This window comes from Panicum virgatum, chromosome 6K, assembly GCF_016808335.1.
Source record: "Panicum virgatum strain AP13 chromosome 6K, P.virgatum_v5, whole genome shotgun sequence".
Classification (NCBI taxonomy): Eukaryota; Viridiplantae; Streptophyta; class Magnoliopsida; order Poales; family Poaceae; genus Panicum; species Panicum virgatum.
This window is the reverse complement of record NC_053141.1, coordinates 40148366-40174082: the sequence shown is the minus strand read 5'-3', so window position 1 is coordinate 40174082 and position 25717 is coordinate 40148366. Positions and strand designations below refer to the sequence as shown.

Sequence of the window (25717 nt, the reverse complement as noted above, 5' to 3'; positions counted from 1 at the left end):
TTATCTATTCTGTCCGAGATAGATAGCAGTAGCATTGTTGTTTGTATTTTTCCTCAATTTAAAATTTGGTTTTGTTAAACGCATATTTCCAACATCTATGCTCGTCGTCTCACTGCTCCGAGAGAAATTTCGATATTTGACACTCAATTTGAACGTCTCATGTGATTTGATACTCAATTCGCGGACCTTTTGAAATATAACCTCCTGCACTGGAATTCTTTCTTTTTTTATCAATTTCTCTAATTTTTCTTCTCGTTTTCATTTTACACACCCTTGGAAAAGACTTGGCTGTGTTTGGTTAGGGGTGAAAAAGTTTTAATGAAATTTTTTTGCAACTTTAACCACTAATTAAAGGTATTAAATTAAGTCTAATTACAAAAACACCTCCACAACCATGAATACTGTAGCAATATTGTAACTAATGAGGCTTTTGACCGCATGATTTGACGATAATTAGAACATGGTCACTGTAGTGTTACTGTATCTAATCATGTATTAATTAGGTTTATTAGATTCGGCTCGCAAAGTTGTATCCATCTCTAGTGTTACTGTATCTAATCATGTATTAATTAGGTTCATTAGATTCGGCTCGCAAAGTTGTATCCATCTCTAAAATTTTTTTAGAAATAGACTACATTTAGTACTCTATACATATAAAATTCCCTTTTCGCTAAATTTTTACTGTCACAGCTCACAACCAAACACGGCCATTACCCCCTGGCCTTATCCAATCCGCCTGGCCTTGTCCCTCCCGTGCGTTGTTCTTTCTTCCTGCTCGGTTGCTCGCCTCCTCGCGCTGTCTGTCTGTCGGCGGAGCGTGGCCGGCGCTGTTCGGCTCCCTCCTGCCCGCGCGGCCGACGGAGTCCGCCTCCGCGGCTGCCGCGGGAGCCCGCCCCGCAGCTGCCGCCCGCGCTGCTGACACTGCTTGCTCCCTCCCGCGGCCGGCGAAGCGCGACACTCACCTGCCAGCGGCTGGCGGAGCACGTCCCGCGGCTGCTCGGCTCCCGTCGCGGCCAGCCGCCTCCCCGTGCCCGCGGCGCTTTCGGTCGGTCAGCTCGCCCACTCGCCGCCTCCGCTTTCGCGTCCTCGCCCGTGCCGCGGGACCTCGCCGACGACCCACCTTTTCGCGATGCTCTCTCCATGGCGATCTCTCCTCTCCCCGACCGCACCTCCCGCCACTGAGATACGGGCACCGCTGCGTCCACCAAACCGCTACCTGCGCTCCCCGCTTCGATCACCACCACCGCGTTCCGTGGCGCGGGCCGCCCCCACGCTCTCCGCCACCGCGACGGCTGTCTCCTCGCCGTCCTCTCCAAAGAAGAAGGTACGTTCTCCATTCGCCACCCCCCTGCATGGTGATGGCAGCGCCAGGAGGTTGACTTTCCGCGTTTTTGTGTAATGAAGGTTCTCGTGCCCATCGCCATGGGCACGGAGGAGATGGAGGCGGTCGTCCTCGCCGGCGTCCTCCGGCGAGCCGGCGCCGACGTGACGCTGGCCTCAGTCGAGGACGGCCTCGAAGTGGAGGCGTCCTGCAGCTCCCGCATCGTCGCGGACACGCACATTGCCTCCTGCGCCGACCAGGTGTTCGACCTTGTCGCTCTTCCGGTAATTCACATCTTCTTATCTTACTGATCGGCGCGGTATCAGTGGTTCCTGTGTAGATTAGTGTATCGAGGATTGCAATTAGCAGGGAAGTGATTTAGGAACGTTTTGGTATCTTGATACAGCACAGCACCGAAATGTTGACAATACTTCACTCCTGTGCTATTGTCATGATTACTCGTTTTTGGTGCTGACGACAAGTGGTGAACCACATTTTTGGATTACATCACTTGCTAGCAGTGCCTAGAGTATTATATTTGATTCTTGGGTTCATGTGTTCAGGGAGGAATGCCTGGTTCAGTGCGGTTGAGAGACAGCGATATCCTTCAGAGTATCACAGTTCGTCAGGCTGAGGAGAAAAGACTGTACGGTGCTATATGTGCTGCGCCTGCAGTTGTTCTAATGCCGTGGGGTCTCCACAAGCGAAAAAAGGTGGTCGTTTTACTATATCAATAAATTCAGTCCACTAATGTTTGGGTTCATTTAGTGATATCTTTTTTTCTTCTTTTTACAAGATCACCTGTCACCCATCTTTTATAGGAGATCTCCCTACATTCCGAGCTGTTGAATCAAACGTTCAGGTTTCAGGAGAGCTTACTACAAGTCGTGGGCCAGGGACATCATTCCAGTTTGCTTTATCATTTGTCGAGCAAATGTTTGGGACTCATGCAGCTGAAGATGTGGACAAAATTTTGGTTTGTCAGAAGAAACTTTAATATCTTTGTTATTTCACATAATAGACTTAAAATATCTTAATGTTTTAGCTGATGAGAGAACCGAACAACACCCCAGGCTTAAAGCCAGGTGCTTGCAGGCTGTGGGTACCTCCCTAAAGGTTCCGTACTCCCATCTCTTAGTACAAAGAGAGGGGGGGGGGGGGCAATCTTCTCCTTGTGTCGAGTTTCTTTATCTTTTAGATGATTATAGGCACTCCTGTTCAAGGATAAATCTTTGGTACATTCCATCCTTTCAATTCTCCTTTTATTGCCTCCTCCCATGTCAATTTCGGCCTTCCCCTGAGCACTCGTTCAACTAGCCCTTCGTGCTGGTTAACGAGCTGCAACTTTTCTTTTCGCTGACCTTGACCGTTGGTGAACTACTGTAATTTCGTTGCTCTAAGTAATGAAATTTGGGCTTGCCCCGCTATGAAAAAAAAAATTCGGCCTTACCCTGCCTACTGGCTAAACTAAAAAAATTAAAGACACACAATTTTTTCCTTCTTAAATTCAGTTTGTTCAGACCCACTGGCAACCCAAACTACTCAATTTTGGTTTATTAATGTTGATGGTTCTTTTTTATATTACACTACAGATGACACAAATTGACGGCGATTTTGAAAGGAGTACAGAGGTCAATGAACTTGAGTGGTGTATTGATCACAATCCTCATGTAAGTACACCTTAAACTGCATGCTGTGTCATGTCATGCATGGTTTCATCCTTCACCATGATTTTATGTCATACTTTGGAGGGCATCGTGCTTTAATGAAATTTGACCAAATCTTGGTTTGCTTAAATCATTTATTTTTAAAAAACACTACATAGTGAATTATTGCACAACTTAGTCTGCTAATCTAGCTGTTTCTCATTTAAAGGTATACCCTTGATTTAGTAAAGTTCAGTTCGGTTGCACATTCCCTAGCACGCAATATAGTTGATCTCTCTGTTCACTTTCAGATGCTGTTGTTTATCATATCTATTTCTCTCAGTAAGTTCAGTCATACTCGCATGCACGGACAAATTAATTGAAGTGTTATGAACTTATGATTGGCTTCAGGTGTCTTTTGACGGAGGGTTGGCTGTTTTGTTATAACATTGATGTTAATTTGACATGGAATACAGGTTCTTATTCCAATCGCAAATGGGTCTGAAGAGATGGAGATCATAATTCTGGTTGATATTTTAAGACGTGCAAATATAAATGTGGTATTGGCATCAGTTGAAAAATCTCCAAATATTGTTGGATCTCAAAGGATTAAGATTGTTGCTGATAAAAACATCACGAGTGCCTCCGATTCAAAATACGACCTAATCATTCTTCCTGTAAGTTTTCTTCCAGTTCATCTTTTTATTTGGATGGTCATAAATGGCAACACACATTTCAACAAGATATCTGCCTTTTGCCATTTAATTCCCGGATGTGGGACAAATTGTCCCCATCATCCCACCTTATCCGATGATGCTAAACAGACTTAAACTTAAGCTGTTATGTGCAACTGCATGCTGTATTGTTCTTTAGCATTTCATTTGTAGATGTTGTACATTTCAGGGAGGAACTGCTGGAGTTGAGCGGCTGCACAGGTCAAGAATTTTGAAGAAATTACTCAAAGAACAAAAGCAAGCTGGCAGGATGTATGGTGGGGTCTGTTCTTCTCTGAAGGTCTTGCAGCTGCAAGGTTTACTTGAGGTGAGATTCTAAGACTCAAAACTCACGTACTCACGGCACCTCATATTCCTTGGAAATGGAAAATGACATTGGATTTATTTTTACCCAGGATAAAATAGTGGCAGTTCATCCCGCTGTAGCCAATGAGCTTACGTGCAAAATTATTGAACGATCAAATATTGTGATCGACGGAAATTTGATTACTGGGAAGGGGATTGGGACAGTTGTTGATTTTGCCCTAGGTATCATCAGGAAATTTTTTGGCCATGGACGAGCCAAAAGTGTGGCAAATGGAATAGTTTTTGAGTACCCTAAGAGCTAAAGCACCAAGAATGTGCTGAAAATACGAGATACACAACACATTTATGATTGTAATCAAAGATCCGGCTATCTATGCTCCTGATAAAAGGTGAACTGATGCTTTTGGGACTGCAAGAGAGTCCTCCTTTCTGGACAGCTGGACTGAAATCTCCAGATCCACTATATATGTTGGGATGGACCAAATTTACACTAAGAAGCTTCAGTGAAGTCATTTCATCGTCTTGTTGATATAATTTGTTGGTGGATAAATGACACAGTGATTGCAAACTGGTAAGTTTTATGTGATGTTGATAGGCATGAATACTTGCTTTCACACATGATCTTCTTAGCTGAATTTTTCTTTGATAAAAAAAAATGTGTACACACTCACTACACAGGCAACATATATCTGCAACTTTAGCTCAGGCAACAATTTAATGACATTTCATCACTATTGAAATAGTTGAGGAATTTCGAGCTCTTTAATTTACAAAAATGAAAAACCTTTGCAGGGAATTAACTGATGTACTGTATGCTATACGCAGATTATGTGCATTCAGAGGAAACTTTACTGTCTTCAGTGTGCCTGTATTGGTCTGGGAACACATTTCCTGAGGTCTGAAGCCCTTAGATGTTGCTATATACAATCTGTGGATTCATCTGAGAAGCTTGTTAACTCTGGGACTTTCCCAGATACTGGGTTTCAGGAGTGCAAGCTAACTGAATCAATATTTGCTTAAACTGGAACTTGTGCATTGCTGTTTTTTTTTATATCAGAAGTCAGTTTGACCTCACTGTGTGTGACTGATTTTTATTAGAAGCAGTTTTGATCTGTGTATTACTGATGGATTGTGCTTTTCAATTCATGGTTCAATGTCACTATCAGAAGCTACACGAGTTACTGGATTTAAAAGGCAGTTAGCATAACATAATTGCTTATTTTGTCTGCGCCAGTCTTCAGGTAATGAATATGCCTTTTGGGGAGAAGCAAACTGAAGTGCGTCCTGCTTCTGACCCAAGTCATAAGATGATTCTCGGCTCCACATTGGAATGTAATATGTACTCTCTGACAGTTTCTGTAAAAGCAACGCAGTGCAAAACTAGCAGAACAGGAAGTCTTATTATTCTGTGGTCAGATACCAATAATCACAATTCACAAGTAATGCATGAGAACAGTAGTTCCTCTTATTTTTTCTCTGCTTTCTTATGTTCCCCTGGTAGAATCATAACTAAAGGAATGCCCAGAACATGAACCCTGTTGGTAGACTAGCCATTGGATGGGGAAAAAATTGGCTGGCCCCAATTTTTTACTGACAAGGCTCTGTTTTTTTCTCTACACCATCTTGAGAGTAATAATAGTACCTGTAAGCAGCAGAAGAACATTAAGATCAAAGCATGCATGGACCTGAGGTACAAAATTATGTGGTTCTATTATTGCACGGTGAAATTAGGTTCCAAATCTATTGATGTTAATTCTGTCATGTTGCCAGAAACATGGTGTGAACTATGTGCATTTATTACTCTGGTAGGGAACATGTTAAAACTCTCATATTCGTGTTGCTAGCTGATAATCCGCTGTAGCATTGGACTTGGAATAATTATATTTTTATTATCAAATAGATCATGAGAAAACACTTTGGACAATCCTTGCAACCAAACATATAAGGAAATGAAAGACCATATCTGCAACTGCAAAAGTAATGAATGTCATTAATCAATGGAAAAATCTGAATTCATCTTACGTGAGCATAGAACTGCATCTCTTGAAAGCACGACATGTGAAGCATCCACTCAACAAACACATTTGACCTTTCTTGCTGCGGTGTTGCGCCATTTGATACTACTGCAAAATGCTGATCTTGAATTGCAGTTGATGTACTGCATACCGCCTGCATTTCCTAGGACCAGACTTCAGGGTACTGAAAATCGTCTCCACCGAGTATGGCCTTTCTTTTCAAGTGTTATCTGGAGACTCACAAGTATGAGTGGATATCAACCTCCTATTAGCCAGGAAACAAGAATGAAGCATGCGATAGAAAACTAAACCCTGAAACAGATAAACCAGCATACCACAAGCTTTTGAATTGCTGCTTTTGCTTTCTGCATATGCTTCCTTGCAGTCATTTTTGCTTCGTCTGCGTCAATCCTTCAAACAAACAAACACATCCATCAGCATTTGATGGAACATGGTAAATCCCTATATTTAATGATTGGTTGACCATCTACAAAAGATAAGAACTAGCTGCGCATTTTACAGAACAGGTTACCGAGGAACTTCTACCTGCACTGCGGTTGATAAACTATGTACTCACAAGGCTAGTTCAAAACCACTATAATATATTAGTTAAGCACCTGCCCTCATTCTTTTGTTTGCCTCAGTATGTAATTTTAGAATGCGTATAGATGCAATTCACGAAACTCAAACTCAACATAAGTAATGGGAAAATAAGAGTTCAAAGATCACCCAAGAACCGCATCTGGACTGCCAACAGGCTCGAAATCCATGGTTGGCCCAACAATTATTTCTGCATTCTGTGAATGGAACCTGGGGATGGATTCAAATCTTTTCTCACAAGCCTGGTAGCCAAAGCTATACTGGATTGGCCACGATCTGTTCTTACCTGCAAGCTGGAACTCCATCTCCTCCTTGGACTTGGAGGACTGGTATTTGCAGCTTACACACAGCCCCAGCAGCAGTCACAGCCCCAGTAGCAGTCAGGCAAAAGGAACGTGATCCCTCGCCATGCTCACGATATGGACCATTTCGAAAGAGCAAACCAGTATGGTCAGTCATGGAAATTATTTCGAAAATACAAGATGAAGCCCAGAGCTGGAGCATTGCCAGGGCCAAACACCTCGCCATGATGCTCCCTCCCCCCTATCCCCTTTTTTTTTTGTCCTTTTGGGGGCCTTTTTGCACCATGTTTTTACTGCTCCTATCCTTATTAATATAAGATGGGTGACCAGGTCTTTTTCTAAAACAAAGATCACCCAAGACCAAGAAAAGGTTTTATAAAATGCACTGTGAGAAGAACTAATTAGGGGCAGGCTATATTGTTCTTTTTTTTTTTTGAAATGTATGGAATTCCTGGCCTCTGCATTGTCAGCAGGCTAGTATATTAGAAGAGACAATCAGAGAATATGTTGCTATTTTATGAAGTATCTGTGTCGCAAGTCTAATATTTTTTGAACAAAAGTAGTTACTCTAATAAAAGATAGTGCATAGAAATAATGATATGCCTGAAAATGATTAACAGTAATAGTAGTTCCCTTACTTTGATATACACTTAGCAGTTTCTGGTACTTCCCAGACAGAAGATTTAAATTCCACATGTTTTCCTTCCACTCTAATATTTGTTGTGTTCTTGTCAGAGCCTCGACCGAAATGTTCCTTGGACCATCTAGTCAAAAGTCGCCGATCATCCGCATGCACATCCCTGATCTCCAGCTCTCCAGCTCTTTTACTTGTTGTGCCGATATTGAACAGGAGAATGAAGGCCTCACGTTGGGATATCAGGGCTTGTTTGTGTTGCCACATCCTTCCTCACAATTACAGGGGCACTATAGTGCCAGAGTCTTCTATGCTATCAGTTCATCCATCTGCACAACAAGAAAATGTTATTTAAAAAGGATATTAATGCCTCTTAAGAAATTTGAGGACACACAATAAGTTTGAATGCATTGCATGCTCAATAGCATTCAAATGAAGTTGGCAATCAAACATTTAACCCATCTAAAACTTTTCTCTCGAATGAACCCATCTAAAACTGTCTAGTCCAATAAGAAATTCTGGTACATTGACCATAGACAGTATTCAAGAATCAATGCTCTATCATAGTATCATTAACATTTTTAACAGCTGTCCAATGCTAACCAACACATAAAGGAAGAATATACAGTGCTTGAAACGAGGCATTACCTTGTTTATATTCATGGGCCCATCAACATCAACACTAAGGTTGGTTGGTTTGTCAATATGAATTTATGTAGCAATTTCCTAAACACTCGCAACTGTTATTTCACCTGTAAGCCTAGCATATATTGCAGCACTAGGACAACAATTCTGTTCCTCCATGAACGATAGCAGACTAGAGCAGTCAGCAGTGTTTCCCCTTTGTAATAAACCATCAATCAGAATCTTCCAAACAATCTCATCACAGTTGTATTCCTTCGATAGTATGTCACCAAAAATGCTTTTAGCAGTATGAAAGCTTCCCTCTTCACAAAGAGCACAAATAATAAACCTATAAGATTCTAAATGTGGTAAATAGCCATTTTTGGCCATTGTATCAAGAAATCCTAATGCTTCTTTTAGCAATTTCAGTCTGCAACAACATTCTATAATACAAGTATATACATCCTCACTTGGGGTCAAGTTAGCACTCTGCATCCCTGTGAGAAAACTTTTTGCTTCCTCCAATCTGTCAAATCTGCACAAACATCTAATAAAACAATCGTAGATATAGCTGGCTGGGGTGGACTGAAGCTTAATCAACTCCTCCAAAAGTCCATTGAGAACTTTCATGTCAGCTATTTTCCATACATTAACAAAGTTGGCAACTATATCACCAGAGCAATTTTTCTTTAGCAGCAGTTCAAGAAGAACTGTGTAAGACTCCTCATTTGGCTTGCATCCATTATCAACCATGCTCTTATAAGATGAAAATGCTTGACTGACTTGTCCAAGATTTGCATACCCTTTAATCAATGTGTTATATGTGACTAAATTAGGGCAAACACCATGATCAATCATCTGAACCATCATGGATTCAGCATCTTCCATCCTTCCCTCTTGACAATAGGAGCGTATAAATACTGTATAAGTGAAAACATCAGGCTTTATACCTGCTACAACCATCCTACCAAATATCTTTTTTGGACCTTCAGACCCAAACTCCCTAAGTAACTTATCAATTAGAATGGTATATGTGACAGAATTTGCTTGTACTCCGTTCTCCATCATATCATCCAATAGCAACATTGCTTCCGACAGCTTGTTTTCTCTGCATAGCCCATCAATAAGTGAACTGTACACATGGGCATCTGGCACAAACCCCTCGGTGACCATTTTCCGCATCAGATTATGAGCAGCATCAAACTTTCCCACTTTGCACAATGCATCTATCATGCTGGTGTGGACAACCTGATTCACGTGAATTCCCTTCTGAACAAGAGACCCGAGAAATTGCTGAGCTTCCTCAATTCTTCCATGTTTGCACAAAGCATCAATCAACACTGAGCAAGTCCACTCATTAGGGACCAGCCCACTAGCCTCCATCGAGTGAAGAAGCCTAAAAGCACATTCCAAGTGCCCCTTGTTGCACTGCCCCTGGATTAAGGCTGTGTATGTCACCACATTTGCAGCTAAACTTGCCTCAACCATCCGACTGTATATCACCATGGCCCTCTCTACTTTCCCAGACTTGCAGAACCCACATATCAGCTCAGTATATGTGCGGACATTCGGCGAGCACCCTTTACTCTGCATCCCCTCAAAGACACCAACTGCAAGCTCCAAATCACCAGAACAGCAGTAGCCATCGATCAAAGCATTGTAAACAACAACATTCGGCACAAATCCCTCCCCCATTGCCTCTGTGAGCAGCGCATCCGCCTCTCCAGTTCGTCCGGCCCCACATAACCCGTGCACCAACGTGCTGTACACATGCTGATCAGGGTCGCAGCCATCAGGCCGCATCCCAGCGAAGACCGCCATAGCCTCACGCACCATCCCAGCGCTACACAGCCCCTGGAGCAAGGCCGCGTACGTGAACGCGGTGCGCGCGCACCCCCGTAGCGGCATTAGCACGAACACCCGGCAGGCGTGCGTGAGCAACCCCGCGCGGCAGTACCCGAGGACGAAAGACGTGTAGGCGTGGGAGTCCGGCGCGAGGCCGGCGCGCAGGAGCGAGGACAGGTGGCGCTTGGCGGAGGGGAGGTCGCCGGCGAGGCAGTAGGCGTTGATGAGGGTGGTGTAGGTGCGGAGGTTGCGGGCGGGCATGCGGGCGGCGAGCGACTCCATGTCCGGGAGCATGCGGTGCCGGGCGAGCGCCATGAGGAGGGTGTTGAGGCACCGGATGGGGGGCGGCGGCGCGGAGGGGGAGAGGAGGAGGTGGGAGAGGCGGCGGAGGTCGGCGGGCGAGGAGGCGGCGGCGGAGATGGCCGCGAGGAGACGGGGGAGCGCCGCGGGCGCGGGCGGGGGCATCGCGCGGTGACCTATGGCGCGGCAGCTGGCATTGCCGGGCCCGGGGTGATGAAGATGTGCGGCAGCGGCGGCGGCGGCGGCGGCGCCGAGGTGGGGCGGTGGAGACGGAAGGCGGATCCAGGGCCGGGGGTAGTCTAGTCAGAAGACTGAAACTCTAGGAGCTGCGTTACCTTTTTTGTTCCTCATATAATGAATGCATTCGTAGGCAATTAGCACAATAATTGGTGCCTGTGCAGTTAAACTGGACATGGCTAAAGCGTACCGGGTTGAGTGGAGATATCTACACGCCATCATGGTGGCGCTGGGCTTTCCACATGGATGGTGCAACCTGGTGATGAAGTGTGTGTCTTCTGTGTCCTTCTCGGTAAGGGTAAATGGAGTTTTGTCTCCAACATTCAGACCAACGAGGGGGAATCGCCAAGGAGACCCTATCTCCCCCTACCTGTTTCTGTTGTGTTCGGAGGGCCTGACTTCTCTACTAAAGGCGAGAGGACCGCAATACATCTCACTTGGAATCCGGGTCAGTCTACACTCGTCGTGGATCTCACACCTCCTTTTTGCTAATGACTGTTTGGTTTTTACTCAAGCAACTAAACGGGGTGCTGAAAGAATTGCAGAGATCCTTGATCTCTATAACCGTGGCTCGGGGCAACCAGTAAACAAGGATAAATCAGCTATCTTTTTCAGTGATAATTGTGATGTTTCACAGAAAAATGAAGTCCGTGAATCTTTACAAATTGCCACAGAAGCACTGGGAGAGAAATATTTGGGGCTACCAACAGCTGTGCGGTCGAGCTGTTGATGGTACTTTTAACTATGTTTCGGATCGGACAAGAAGTTTCGTATCTGGCTGGGGGGAGAATTTCTTGAGCTGTGCAGGCAGGGAGGTTTTGATCAAAGCAAATGCCCAATCAGTGCCTACTTACCCCATGAGTTGTTTCAAGTTGCCTGCCAATGTTTGTCAAAAGATGAGAACTTACATTTCAAACTATTGGTGGGGGAGTTCAGTAGACAATCATAAGATTCATTGGCAGAAATGGTCTAAGTTATCATGTACAAAGGCTGATGGAGGAATGAGATTTCGGGATTTAACTCTTTTCAACAAGGCTATGCTCGGTAAACAAGGATGGAGACTCATGACTCGTCCTGATTCGCTCTGTGCAAGGGTAATAAAAGGAAAGTACTACCCGAATGGTGAGTTTTTGACAGCAACCAGGAAGAGGAAATGCTCGGAAACATGGAAAGCGATTTTATTTGGGAGAGAAGCTCTGAAATTAGGCATGATCAAGCGGATTGGACCGGGGGACACAGTTAATATCTGGACAGATAACTGGATTGTGGGGTTGGATTCTTTCAAACCTACAATTAGGTTGGAGTCGGTCTCTGTTGAACGTGTGCAAGACCTGTTCAGACCGGGTACTAGGGAGTGGGATGAGCAGCTGGTCCGCTCCTCCTTCATTTATAGAGATGCGCTGGAGATACTAAAGATCAAGCCGGGGGCCAGGATACTTGAGGACGTGGATGCTTGGGCTTTTGAAAGAACGGGTGTTTATTCTGTTCGTTCCTGCTACCGAGCACTGAAAAAGGAACATGAAACAACAGAATCATATGCAACCGGCAGCGCCGGCTCATCAGATGATGCGCGGTGGTGGAAGAAGCTGTGGGGTTTGAAAATCCCACCAAAAGTCAGGGTGTTTTGGTGGAGGGCAGTACATGGCTACCTTCCTACCAAGGGTGAACTAAAAAGGAGACATGTTGCCAGCGAAGATCATTGCGAAACCTGTGGAGAACCGGGAGAGACTCTGTACCATATTGCATTGCAATGTTCTTATGCGGTGCAATTCTGGAAAGCTGTGAAGGAAATTACTAGATGTAAGTTACCTCCACTTCATCCAGCGACATGGACTAGGGACCTGTTGGCATCTGATATATGTGTGCAAAAGGATGCTGCTCTCATCATTTGTGGAGTTTGGTCTCTCTGGACAGGACGGAATGCGCGGCGTCATGGGAGAACACGCTGGAGTCCGGGTGCGGCAGTAAGACATGTGGCTTCCATGGTGGAGGACCTCCTGTGCCTTGAAGTTCTAGCAGTTAAACCGACAAGGGTGCCGGGCCGCTAGGCCAAACCGCAGGAGAATTGGATCAAGGTGAACACTGATTCGGCCTTCCATGTATCTTCCGCGACCGGGGCAGGGGGCGTTGTGATCAGAGACTCGGATGGTCGCCTTCTTTCAGCAGCAGCTCGTTTATACTCGCATATCCCTGACGCTCTGAGTGGGGAAGCATTGGCAGCACGAGATGGCTTGCAGCTAGCTGGAGAGCAAGGACATGCAAATGTTATCCTGGAGGTAGATAATTTGGTGTTGGTAAATCTGCTACATTCTGAAGACGGCGGTCGCAGCGTCATTTCAGGACTCTGGCAGGAGATCCGAGAGCTAGGTAGGGGTTTTAGCGGTTTCAAACTCTTGCATGTAAACAGGGAAGGCAACGTGGCGGCTCATGTATGTGCAAGCTTGCCCACGTAGTCAAATCCTGAGTTCTTTTGGTCGGACTGCTTCCCGACTAGGCTAGAGGAAGCTTGCCCACGTAGTCAAATCCTGAGTTCTTTTGGTCGGACTGCTTCCCGACTAGGCTAGAGGAAGCTATCCAGAACGATTGTAACCCCTCTTGATTATTAAAGCTCTTGTGATGTGCTCAAAAAAAAAACTCTAGGAGCTGCGTCTAGGCCACGAGGAGAAAAGAAATGTACTGGTAGTACTGGCAGTAGTAGAAGTACGCACCAATTATTGTGTAACGCAAGGCAGTGGAGAGGCCAGTCAAAATGTCAAATAGTAGCTGGTCCATTCTGTCTGCACGTACTACATAAAGGAGTACTAGGCATTTAGTGCATGTGCTTACACTCCTCGTACGTATCGGCACACCAGTGCACGGCCAGCTTATCTGCATGTTCGCTCGTGCTGAGGACGTCCGTCCTTGCGCACAACGAGAAGGGCTGCAATTATATCCAGGCGCGCACGTACAGCATGACCGCTGCCGGGCGACCGGTCCTCCAGGGGTCTTAGCGCAAATTCTTCGTAAAATTTTTTGCAGAAAAGTCCCTGCCACCCCGCAGCGGGGCGACCAGATCCCGGCCGCCCGGCAGCGGGGCGGCCGGGGTATATTTCTGTTAATTTCGAAAACGAAAATATATTTTTATAAAAAACAAAAATAAAAAATAAAAAAAATAAAAAAACCGCGCCGATCCGGTTCGGGCGCTAGGGGAGAAAATGGGTTCATTTGTTCTAACCATATAATATGCTGTTAAAAAACAAATGTGTAAACTCAAGAAAAATTTAAGGTATGTCATGTGTCAATAGCCAGCTGATTATTGGCACTTAGCAACAACAATAGCTGAAATTGAACGCATATGTCATACACAAATAAGAAGTGAAAAAATGTAAATAAGGTGGAAATAAAATACTATTTTGCCCGCCTTCTAGTGAAGATACATAAGCGAGCACATTCAATACAAAATAAAGTATCGAACGCGTGGACTCTACCGCACAATGTGATGGAGGAGAAATTTCATGGAGGAGTCTGCCACCTCGAACCTAACTCACGTGAAGCACTAGTCGGCACCTCGTCGTTCTTAATGCATGTACATCCTCCAAGCAGTGGCGGAGCCAGCCCCAACACGAAGAGAGTCTCCTTCTTTCTCCCTTTTCTCTTTTTCCCTCTTGACTCCTCCTCCTCCTTCCCCTTTGCCTCCAATGGAGTTCATGGGGTAGGGGGGCTTGAGCCCCCCAAGCTCCGCCCCTGCCTCCGAGTAAAGGTTTGACACGCTACTGTCGGTGAGAATAAACCAATAAGATTGCGTGGGATATTGGGAACCGATTTGATTGTTGTGGTGCATTTTTCCTGTGGAGGAAATCCTGCAGTGTGGCAGGAAAACAAATAAAGTTGTTGCTATTGTTTTTTTCTCTTGGAATGATACGACAATAGAGATCCCCATGCGCTCATTTTCTAAACTTTCTAGATGGAAAATTCCAACATAAATGTCCCTGTAGCGATAATATAAACACGATAGAAAAATGACTGATTGAAGCTGTTCAAGATGTGCAGCTGTATGTTTATTGTTCTTTTGTTACCTTGTTCAATCTCTCGTTAGCATTTCATTTTTGTATTGTATTCTTGAAAATTCACGGACACGTAGATCTAGAATTATGAGTATAAATTACTAACAGACCAATTGTTACCACTTACCACGAACTTCTTTGGCCATGGACAAGCCAATAAAGGTGTGGGGACAATTCACTTATATTTAACACTCATAATGGAGTGCAACTGTACAATTTAATTTTCCCATATACGCATAGGAGCGCATGTAATCCTGTAGGTTTGCAGTTTGCGATTCAGAGCAACAAGTAGGCGGGGTTTAGTTTTTTCTAGCGCACAGACAATGCAAATAGTAATATAGGTATGGTCAACCGCAGCAGGGACATGCCTCGTGTACAAAGCCAAACTGAAGCCAAATAACATGACGGCGCCATCAGATTACAGACGATTTTTGGTATGAGGCACAGCCTCTTGATGACCCTAGTCGATGGTTCCCAGATCTCTGAGACTATGATTCCTATACTATAGTAGTTTCTAGAACAACAATGCACTGGGAGACTAGCAGAAGAGGAACCATTTTATTGCTATATAGTGAGATACCAATAATCACAATTCACAAAGCATACATGATAACAGCAGCTCCTCTCGTTTTGCATCTACTTATGTTACCCTGGCAGAATCAAAACTTAAGAGAGAGAAAACAGAATATGAACCCTGTTGCAGACAGGCCATTAGATAAAAAATTTGGCAGGCCCCATTTCCGTACTGACGAAGCTTCGAGTTTCCTCTAAACTCCACCTTGAAAGTAAGAGCGGTGCCTGAAAACAAAAGGTTATGTTCATACTTAAGAGTAAAGCGCTCATGGATCCGAGGTACAGGATTACATGATTTTAAATATACCTAACTGAACACACATAAATTTTTTGTTGTCTTAAACAAAAGAAGTTCTTGGGAACAGGACATATGATACAGGTACAACATAAAATCTATGCAAATGCACAAGGATTCCATTTTCAAGGGATAATAACTGCTGTCTCAAATGACATGTGATTTTTATAGTTTAGCAGTACTTTACAAAAAATAGTTTCCAAAATCATATTTCTGGTTTCTGTCAGATTGTCCATATGAGATGAAAAAAATAAATTATTCAAGAACTGACAAATGCAATGTCATATGCTAGTGTGAGATTGACTGGCAACATTTACTGCATCATCTTCCCACACATATATAGTATTATATAATTCATGATGTATGGGAAATGTTTTCAAACCCACAGCTGCAAAAGATTACATTATATTTTACTTATTATAATAGATCATGGGGAAAACACTTTGGACAATCATTGCTACCGAGCATATGCGAAAAAAAAGGATGAAGATCATAACTACAACGGCAAGAATTGGCATTCATCTTACTTGACCGTGCAACTTATATCTTCAGAAAGCGTGACATGTGAAGCATCCGCTCAAGGAACTCATTTGACCATTCTTGCTGAGGTGTGGAGCGGTTTTGATACTCCTGGACATATGCTGATCATGATTGACAGTTGATGTACTGCGTACCACCTGCGTTTTCCGAGGAACAGACCTGAGGGTGTTGAAAATCCTCTCCAGCGAGTATGGTCTTTTCTTTCCAAGTTTTATCTGAAGAATCACAAGTACGAGGGAATATCAAGCCTCCAAGCAGCCAGGAAACAAGAATGAAGTATGCAAAAAGGGGAAACAAAACTAAATCTGGAAAGAGAGAAACAAGCATACCACAAGCTTTTGTATGGTTGCTTCTGCGTTTGCTTTTTGCATATTCTCCCATGCAGTCATTTTTGCTTCCTCTCCCTCAATCCTTTAAACAAAGAAGTGCATCTATCAGCATTTGATAGAAGACAGAAAATGTATTACAGCTTCATTATCTTCTCAAATCCCTATATTAGATGATTGACCATCCACCAAGGATAAGGACTAGCCCCAAAATTTAGTGAACAGGTGATAGAGGCCATGATGTCTAGCTGCACTAGCACAAAAAGGTGCAAACCATTCCCTAATTCGAACTAGGCCCAGATGTAATGGAATTACAAACAAATAAAAGAACTATGTACTGACATGATTCATGTACCTATTTCTCCTAAAGATAATTCAGACACTGTTATATTAGTTAAGTGAGGACTTGCATTCATTCTTTTGATTCCATCAGTAAGTTATTTTAGAACGAATATTAACTGCAGTTCACCAAATTCAACACAATTAGTTATATGTAAGTAATAGGAAAAACCCAAGAGTTTGAAGATCACCCATGAAAAGGTAACACAAACATGCAGTGTGAAAAGAACACAATTGAGGCAGGCTAGCATAGTAGCATATTATTTATGGGAGAAAACTTCTGGCTTATGAATACACAAACTAGCATATCACTATATTAGAAAAGACAATGAAAGAATATGTTGCGCATGAAGTAAATATCTAAGTAGTTAGTCCGATACTAAAATATGATACATAGAAATAATTGTATGCCTGGATCAAGCTGGTCAAACAAGTAGTTTATCTGAAAAGACAAAAGCATCAACAGTAATACTGGCCCCTTACTTTGATATACGCTTAGCGGCTTCCATTACTTCCCAGGCAGAAGATTTAGATTCTACTGTCTTTTTCTTCCATTCTATAATATTTGTTGCATTCTTGTCAGCACCTTGTGTGACATGTTTCTTGGACCACCTAGTCAGAGTCACCCGATCATCCACCTGCACATCCTTGATCTCAAGCTTTGAGAAACAACTCTCCAACTCTTTGACTTGTTGCACCGACAGCGAACGGGAGAATGAAGTCCTCATGCTGGGAGAAGATGACCTGCTTATACCAGGGCTTGTTTGTGTTGCTACATCCTTCCTCAGAATTGTAGGGGTACTGCTAGTGGCAGTATCTTTTATGATTTCAATTCGTTCATCTGCACAACCAGAAAAATGGATATTTCAAAAGGACATTAGTACCCGTTGTGAAATTTGAGGATACTTCCGTAAGGAATTAGGTCGAATGCAATAGTGCATTCTGTTCTGCTGAATAATATTAGAACCAAGGTGGCCATCAACATTTGAATTTTCAGAAACATTTTTGTTTCGGCAAACCATAAATATATTAAAGAAATTAATGTTTTTATGACCTAAATTTTTCAATGGTACTCTAGCGATAATGGAAAACTTGAAGAAAGCATGAAAATATATGGTGCTTAAGAGCATGAGACATGTACCCTGTATAGATTCATAAGAAGTACGCAGTGACTGATATGACTCAGTTGCACTACCAAATTGCTGAGAAACCCTGGTAGATCGCACAGCAGGATACTGACCATTCGTTTGACCGAACCTGCCTCCTCGTCCATTGCTGCAATCCTCACCTGATGCTGCACCCAGATCCCTTCCAGGATCCATAATGCCACCACAAACATGCTCAGGTAGCAAAACTCCAGCCAAGTAAGGTGAGTTCACAGTGAGATTTCCAACTCTACCACTCTCAAGGAACAGAGCCAATGACGAAGAAGATGAATATGGTCCGCCAAATCTGCCAGGAGGTCCAAGAGGTCCACTTTTGGACTTTGGCCGCCAGAGTTGTGGGATTGACCTACCAAGTGCATTGCCGGGGTTCGGACTGAAGATCCACCGTTCTGCGTCCTCCCATTTTGATGGCAGTGTCCTCCCACTGCTATAAGGTAGCACCGTGCTGCTTGCCGGATGCCTTCTATGACCGGTTGAAGGCGGGATCACTCTTTCGGAATTCGAACCCTTTTGATACCCAACAACTGTTGTCCCACGCCAATGGTAGCTCGGTGTCCCTGGACTCGACAACACGTCTGGCCTGTTATATGATGAATATGACACACCCAACCCCTTGTTGATCACCCCAACACCGTTAGCAGGGAATCCTGGAGAATGCGTCAAGGATTTGGCAACGCCAGGGCTGCCAAAATCAACTGAGGCAGGTCGCTGTGCCCTGTCCTTCCTACCTTGGAAAAGAACCGCCCCCAACCGATGCCGCTGGTCTTGGCATTCTATCAAACAGGATATGAGCATAACTTATTAATACTCATGAACCACCAATGGACCATCACCAGGTTCAAGAATATTACCCCTGGTAGGACGGGGGACTGCATTCTTGGCCTGCTCTTGGAGTCGTGCACTTACCCACCTGTTGTCCTTGCCCTCCTGTAATGCCCCCTCATCATCATCCTCTTGTGGTTCCGTGGAACCTGCAGAAGCTTCAGAAGGCAAAAGTCGACCAAACTTTAATGGCTGCAAAGTCGTGTGCTGACAAGCAAATAAGCAACAGCAGTGTACAAGCCAGACGATGAAGCAGTGTAAGTAAGAGTACAACTGCACACGAAATGAGCTGTTGACCACATCCTGCGTGCTCACCATAGGAGGAAGAGGAAGTGAGCCTCTCGTCAGGCTCCGGACCCTTCACCAGACGACCGCCCCGGCGCACGAACCTGGTTAAAGGCTGCACCAACAATTCTCTTAGATGAAGCAACAGTCTATCCAAACAAGTTGCAGTTTGCAAAGAAGTGATCGATCGAGAGAAAGAGGGACGCAATGGGATGGGAATTTGAGCATCAAGGTTTAGGGCCCCATTTGCTTGTCCCAGTGGGGTACAAAGATCTCGCGCTGTATCCTTGCTTGCTACAGTCTAGCTGGACAGTATCTTATCTACTCCTAACCCTGTTCCTTCTTCATGTGTCTCGTTGACTACCTAGATCAGTGTGAGGCCTCTTGCATACAAAAAACAATTAGCGCTAATCAGCAGTCAGCCAACACCGATCCCACCTCGGATACCAGGAGTCAAGAACAGAGGGGGCAAAAAAACACAGAGAAACGATCATGGCTGGTTCGTCATCTCTCTCAGGAAATGCTAAAGGAAACGGAAACAATCAGTCAAGCGCGCCGACCGTTCCGCCGTGTGCATCAAAAGCTTGGCACTTCCACCATGGCAGCTGGCAGGCATAGCGCGTGGAGCAGCAGTGGCTGCACATGCACCAGCAACGGACGCGAGAAAGGAAGCAAACCAAAGCAACGCAGCAACGAACGCGGGACGGAGAGGGATGGCTGACCGAGTCGCCGCCCGACGATCCGCGCGCGCTACTGCCGCGGCTCGTCGAGCTCGCCGACGCCGAGCACCCACTTGCCTCCCCTTCCCCTTCCTCCAAGGCCTCACGCCTCCCCCTCGCCGCCGCTCCCTCGCCGCCGCCGCCATCACCAACCCGCATCTCCCCGTCCCCTCCCACACACAGGGACTGCGTGAGCCGCAGCGCCGAGAGCGGGACGGGAGGGGAGACAGCACGGCGCGGCGCGGCGCAGCGAGCGGCGCGCGCGGGTATTAAAAATGGCGGGTGCCGGGGGGTGGTGGCGTTTAATAGCAGAGGCGAGGTGGGAGGGAAATGAATCCGATGCCCACCCATCCGCCCGCCCCCGCGCGCGGTGGCCACGCCGCCACGCCACGAGACACCACCACCGGCAGAAGCCGCAGTGGGCGTGAGGGATCTCGAGGCCGGCGCCAACGTGGTGGCCTGGGCAAGTCCCACTCCCAGTAATAACTGCGGATTCACGCGCGGCGCTTACCTGGCCTGCCGCCTGCCGCCTGCCGCAGTCATTGCGCCGCCGCACATTTCCCCTCTCTTCGTCAGCGGTGAAAGCCTCCGTGCACCAGGCGGGGAGGCGGGGCGGCTGACCTTGCTCGGCAGGGCGCACGGAGCCGGCGCCGGACGGTGGCTCACCGGTCACCGGCCGGCCAGCCACCAACCAGCTGTTGGCCGATAGCTGCGGCTACGCGTGGCGACGGCGGGTGACAGGTGGGGGTCGTCCGTTTCCGCTGCAGGCTTGACACCGCGCGCGGCGGGGCGCCGGCAGGAACGGTGACCACCGGTCTGGACCTTGTCGATGATCGATCACCTGTAAACCGGTGGGGTTGGTCGACTAGAGAACTCCGGCGCGACGCTGGAAAGTGAGGTGAAAGTGAAAACGTCCGGAGATTTTGGCGGCACGTGCGCGGATGATCCAGGGACAAATCGACAGCGCGGCTGCGGCGTTTGGTGGCCAGTGAAGAAGGGCCGCTTCAATACCGCGGCCGGGTTGGTCAGCCAGGTCCGTGCGCCGTCGGGCACGGCGCGGCGACCACGGCGCGCGCGCGCCGGCAAGGGCGCGCGGGAAGGCAGGCCACACGGGGGGCGCCACCCGCCGCCGCCGGGGGACCCGTGCTGCCGTGCTCCCGCCACCGCGCGGCCTTCTCATCGGTCACGGATGACGGCACGGGCGCGGGGGTATACGTCTCAGGTCTCATTGTTACAAACTCTAGGAACATCTAGGAGTAGATCGAGTGGGTGTGGACTTTACAGAGGGAAAAATCTTACCGATTTTCATGGTTTCGTGGAAGTCGAAGTCCGTCGGGTAGTGGAAGCAGTGGCGGCGACGAGCTGCGACGGTCAGTGTGGTGGTCGCCGCGAGTTGCCGGCATCGTACAGGATGACGGCGGCGGAGTCGTGGACGAGCCGGAGAGGTTCAAGGTCGAGGGCGTTGGCGACGTGGCGCAGGGGCGGCGACGTCGCGGTGGTGACGGCTCTTCGGCGATGGCGTGGTGGTGCTTCCCGTCGCTGTCAGCCCTCCCTCTCGATCAGTCTAGGGTTTGAAGTGGGGAACGGCGGCGGCGGCGACGAACCTCGTACCACGAGCTGTCAGTCCCCACCTTCTCTTTATAGGGCTGCGCGATGGGCCCCACCAGCCCCTTCTTGGGCTGGGCGCCCCTGATCAGGGCGTGAGTCAAGGGCCCAGACATGGCCGTTGGGCCAAGTCTGGTGGAGATCAACCTAACATTCTCCCCCTTGATCTCCTCTTATACTTTCAACTTTATATCTTTTACTTCTTTTCATATTTTATCACAGATTAATGCATAGAGTAGCTTCATCGTCACAGTCAGTTGCCGATAGATTCAACAGCTACAATACACGTCTCTGTTCTAAAACAGATCCTTTAGATTTGGGCCCTTTATTGTCCGGAAAACATAGGCTATACCATAAACCCATGTCGATTGTGTGTTCTCTGTACACACTGGGCGGCAAGCTTTTAATAAGTGGATCCACAAACACATTTCTGTCATTCTTTTACTCAATGCATTTCAACATAATTCCGGACTTTCTCCTTTACAACGTATAATTTTGTGTCAATGTGTTTGGCACTACACTTGACTCGTTGTCATAGGAGCAAACTACTTAAATGGTTATCGCTGTTATCAACCATTATCAAAACTCCGGGTACAGGTTCCTTTAACCATTTTGTCTGTCCCTCGACCTCGTATCATGCTATACCATGTCTTTGCATCACATTGATGTTAATTGTTTTATTTTGGAGATTTTCCACACAAAAACTCCAAGTGTAAAAGTTAGCGACAATTGTGGGTTTCGCTACATATTTCACAAGCTCTACTTTTGTACTCACAACCCTTTGAGAGCACTAGTTATTTCTTTCTTAGCATGAGGCCGATATTCTCAATTTCATTCCAGTGATCTATATCTGGATTGAACTTTTGCCAAAATGACCCGGATACACGAACTATATCAGGGTAAATTCTTTACTTGCACGCTCATAAAGCCTCCAACAGCTGAAGCATATGGAACTATTTCCATCTCACATTGGCTCCTGGAACACTAAAGTACCCAAAACTGTTACCCTTGACAATAGGAACGGACGTAGGTTTACTTATATGCATACTTCATCTCTTTAAAATCTTTTCTAAGTATTCCTTTGTTGTAACCATAATACCCTTTCTTTTAATTTCGATGAGTTTCAATTCTTAGAACGAAAACCAACCACCGAGATCAAAAACTTGAGGACAAGAATTCTTTATCTGAAATAGCATATTAACACCACCACTAGTGGGTAGGGTGTTATCTTTAAGTTGTGGAAATAAAATTTCCCATTCTTTAACTTTCCTTAAAACTATTGTCCTCCTCAATCTCTTTAAACCTAAATTTTCTTACTATTTCTATGAACTTTAGATACCACCATCTCAAGGTTTTAAATGGATTTCTTTTTGTGGTATCTCATATATTCTTTCTTTCCATGACAAAACGTCAAGTAGTGTCATGTAAATATTTTTTCTCCTTGTGTGAAACTTTTGTCACAAGCCTTGCGTTATATCTTTCACCATTCCCTCTAGAGTCACATTTCTCTTTGTAGGTCTATTACAACCTACTGTGATGACTCTTTTAGGAATCATTTTCTTTTTCCATGGACTTAGCCCATAGAATTCTCGTGACTTCTTCAAATGAGGTGGAATCAACCTCCATTTCTTTTCTTGGCACATTGTTTTCTATATAGGGCTGTTGTTACTCTTTGCCAAAAGGCAATGGACTCTATAGGCTCTTGCATAACAAGGCCCTTCTTTACATTATTCATCTTCTTTGAAAAGCTAACAATATGTGTTGTATACAACATCAACAAGTATGAAAAACTTATTGCTCCTGAATCGTCGAAGTAGACACGCATTCCTACTTCTCTTCAAGGCTTAGGTCTCTACATACCATGCTCCCCCAGATTATTCCATCTTCTGTAAAGATGGCATATCAGTAAATCTCTTGTTTGGGTTCCATCTGTTAAAGACTTTATATATGCTCTGAAGCACCGTCTTACTATCTTTGAGGGTTGTCCAGTATGAATACTGGCTAACTCACTATCTTCCTTTTGGAACTGTAAAAAGTTCTGAAATTTAGCTATTTCTTGACATAGGGGTATCAATATAGTGACCGTTGTACTCCCCCTGGCGGTCACATTTATCTTTGATAGATTATCTTTTGCTTTCAATGCATAGTATGCATCATATTGTCCATTATCTAAAGTGCAGGGAAATATCTTTCTTAACTGTTTCACATTTCCCCCCTCGAAATGTGGCATGAACTTTTCTGCCACAATTTCGAAATATATTCATAACTCTTGTGAATGAGGAAACTTTTATTACTTCATCCACATGATTACGTCATGCAGGACAAAGTAATTTCTTAATTCGTATGGGAGTACTTTTCCTACATTTCACTTCGAGAACTCAGCAGAGTCCTTTATGACCAGTAATTTAGCGAGTCACGCTCGCGTATCATCCTTATCTTGAGGTTCGTATGTAACTTTCTATTCTTCTTAAACTCATTAAGTGCTTAATCACTATGACACAATAGAAGTGTCGTTCAATTTGAGAATAGCAAAAGAGCTACTCCAAAAGTTCTCTTCCAGTATGGAATGCACAAAAAACACATGAGTCATCACAACTTTCTCCCGCCATGCAGGATAAAACTATGCCAATTTTAACCGCAATGCAGGTATTATTCCATACTCTTCCTGGACATAAATGTCAAGATTAGATCGTGTTCAATCATTAATTCAGAAATTAATCCGAATATTCCATGACACACATGCTAAGTCTGACGTTGGTCAAATTAGCCGTGCATGCCTTATTACATCTCTGACTGAACTCAAAATAAATTCCTTTTGATAGAAAGTACATAAGAGACATTTCTCAAACTGAACTCTTATTACTCTATCTTCTTTTCTTGGATCAATATCCATAAGGACTTTTCCCTTTAAGCCATTCTTTTACAGAGAATATATTTTCTGATGCAATGACTTTCTTTCTTTCTGAGTCACAAGTACCCGGTTCATTTTCTTTTGTCCCTTCAAGAAGGACTACATGTAAAACTTTGTCTAAAAAGACAATAATCAAAACTTTAAATTCTATTCTATATCACCGTTGGGCAGAAATAGAATAAAACATCTTTCCTCTATATTAAAATCGCATCACCGTTGGGCAGAAACAGAATTAATGTATGGAAAACACAATTAACTTTGAAACCATATATCTGTTCCTCAAAATTAAATTCTTTCGATGGTTCGAATTTAATTAGAGAATGATTAACTTTATTGCAGCGGAAATAAGAAAATACATTTCTTTACTTTAACAGCGGTTCTTTATGTATTCTCTCAAAAAAAGAGGTCACTTTGATGCAACATTTACAAAAGACTTTAAACTTTAAGCTATGACTCATAAAATTATAATATTGTTATCATCAACGTTGGTTAGAAAATAACAATAATATAATTAGCTTTAAAATTCTCTTCTTTGAGAGCTTTCTTTATGGCTCCCGTTGTTAAGAGAAATCATTGCTCAACTTTGAGATTTTAAATGGCGAAATGATGCCAAAACTTAATTTTAACTTAAGACACCATAAGCTTTTCTGAGGCTTTAAACTTCAAAAGTGTCTTTAACCCACAGGAAAAAGCTCATTTAAGAGTTTTATACTATTCTTTCAATTAAATCTTCTCGTTGGTTCGAACTTAATTGAAAGATAACATCATTGTAGTAGCGAAAAACATTTTCTTTATAGACACAATACTTTGCGCTCAGTTTCTCTCTAAACAATTTATCTCGTTGGTTCAAAATTGAATAGAGGTAAAACTTACTCAAAGTAGGCTCTTTAATCATGCTCTTAAAATTTAATTGTCCCGTTGGTTCTAATTAAATTAAAGAGCAACAATATGAACTTTGCAGCGGAAATATTGAAACATACTCATATTCAGGAGCAATATATCACTTTAAAACTTTATTATTCTCTAAGAGAAATTATCCCGTTGGTTCAAATTTGAATAGAGTCAAAGAAAAGCTTCCGAAAATGAGTGAAACAATTGATAACAGTTACTGTTTGAGGCGGCCCAAAATGAAATATGTGCACGGCCTGCAGTGAATAGCGGCCCACGGCCCGCACGCGCGCAGCACTCCCCTGCGCCCAGGCCACAACCTGGGCCTGGGCCGGGATTTCGGCCCACGGAGCTCCCCCGCCTGGGCTCAATCTGGCCTGAGAGCCACCAGCCGCTGTGAGCCGTCGATTGTCGCCGTTCTTGATCGGCCAGCCGGCCGCGACTCAACTCTAGGAACATCTAGGAGTAGATCGAGTAGGTGTGGACTTTACATAGGGAAAACCTTGCCGATTTCCATGATTTCGTGGAAGTCGAAGTCCGTTGGGGTAGTGGAAGCAGTGGCGGCGACGAGCTGCGACGGTCGGTGTGGTGGTCGCCGCGAGTTGCCGGCGTCGTACAGGATGACGGCGGCGGAGTCGTGA

General features: G+C 44.8%; 3 protein-coding genes across 8 annotated transcripts; 1 reads left to right on the top strand and 2 right to left on the bottom strand.

The window, feature by feature from the left end:
• The first annotated feature begins 688 nt into the window (after window positions 1-688).
• Window positions 689-5475, top strand: LOC120712620 (protein DJ-1 homolog C-like). Of its 2 annotated transcripts, none has more exons than XM_039998456.1 (9): window positions 689-1324; window positions 1405-1605; window positions 1885-2034; window positions 2118-2297; window positions 2914-2991; window positions 3444-3644; window positions 3871-4008; window positions 4097-4578; window positions 4833-5446. In XM_039998456.1, the coding sequence occupies exons 1-8, from the start codon at window positions 1130-1132 to the stop codon at window positions 4307-4309; spliced, it is 1356 nt and encodes a 451-aa protein (XP_039854390.1). In that variant the 5' UTR covers window positions 689-1129; the 3' UTR covers window positions 4310-4578; window positions 4833-5446. The 2 variants fall into 2 exon arrangements, with proteins under 2 accessions (XP_039854390.1, XP_039854391.1); XM_039998457.1 differs by having other exon boundaries at window positions 762-1324; window positions 4800-5475.
• Window positions 5389-10643, bottom strand: LOC120712618 (pentatricopeptide repeat-containing protein At5g65560-like). 5 transcript variants are annotated; one of them, XM_039998452.1, is made up of 6 exons: window positions 8207-10633; window positions 6909-7887; window positions 6752-6850; window positions 6358-6433; window positions 6030-6252; window positions 5389-5649 (listed from the first exon to the last, which is right to left on the bottom strand). In XM_039998452.1, the coding sequence occupies exon 1, from the start codon at window positions 10490-10492 to the stop codon at window positions 8285-8287; it is 2208 nt and encodes a 735-aa protein (XP_039854386.1). In that variant the 5' UTR covers window positions 10493-10633; the 3' UTR covers window positions 5389-5649; window positions 6030-6252; window positions 6358-6433; window positions 6752-6850; window positions 6909-7887; window positions 8207-8284. The 5 variants fall into 5 exon arrangements, with proteins under 5 accessions (XP_039854386.1, XP_039854384.1, XP_039854387.1 ...); XM_039998450.1 differs by having other exon boundaries at window positions 6752-6832; XM_039998453.1 differs by having other exon boundaries at window positions 6752-6819.
• A 4503-nt stretch (window positions 10644-15146) lies between these two features.
• On the bottom strand, window positions 15147-20123 carry LOC120712617. Its single transcript, XM_039998449.1, has 8 exons — window positions 19676-20123; window positions 18984-19068; window positions 18698-18826; window positions 17822-18619; window positions 17164-17521; window positions 16345-16426; window positions 16003-16230; window positions 15147-15405 (listed from the first exon to the last, which is right to left on the bottom strand). Exons 1-7 carry the CDS (start codon window positions 20021-20023, stop codon window positions 16024-16026), a joined length of 2007 nt encoding a protein of 668 aa, XP_039854383.1. The 5' UTR covers window positions 20024-20123; the 3' UTR covers window positions 15147-15405; window positions 16003-16023.
• Window positions 20124-25717: the final 5594 nt, after the last annotated feature.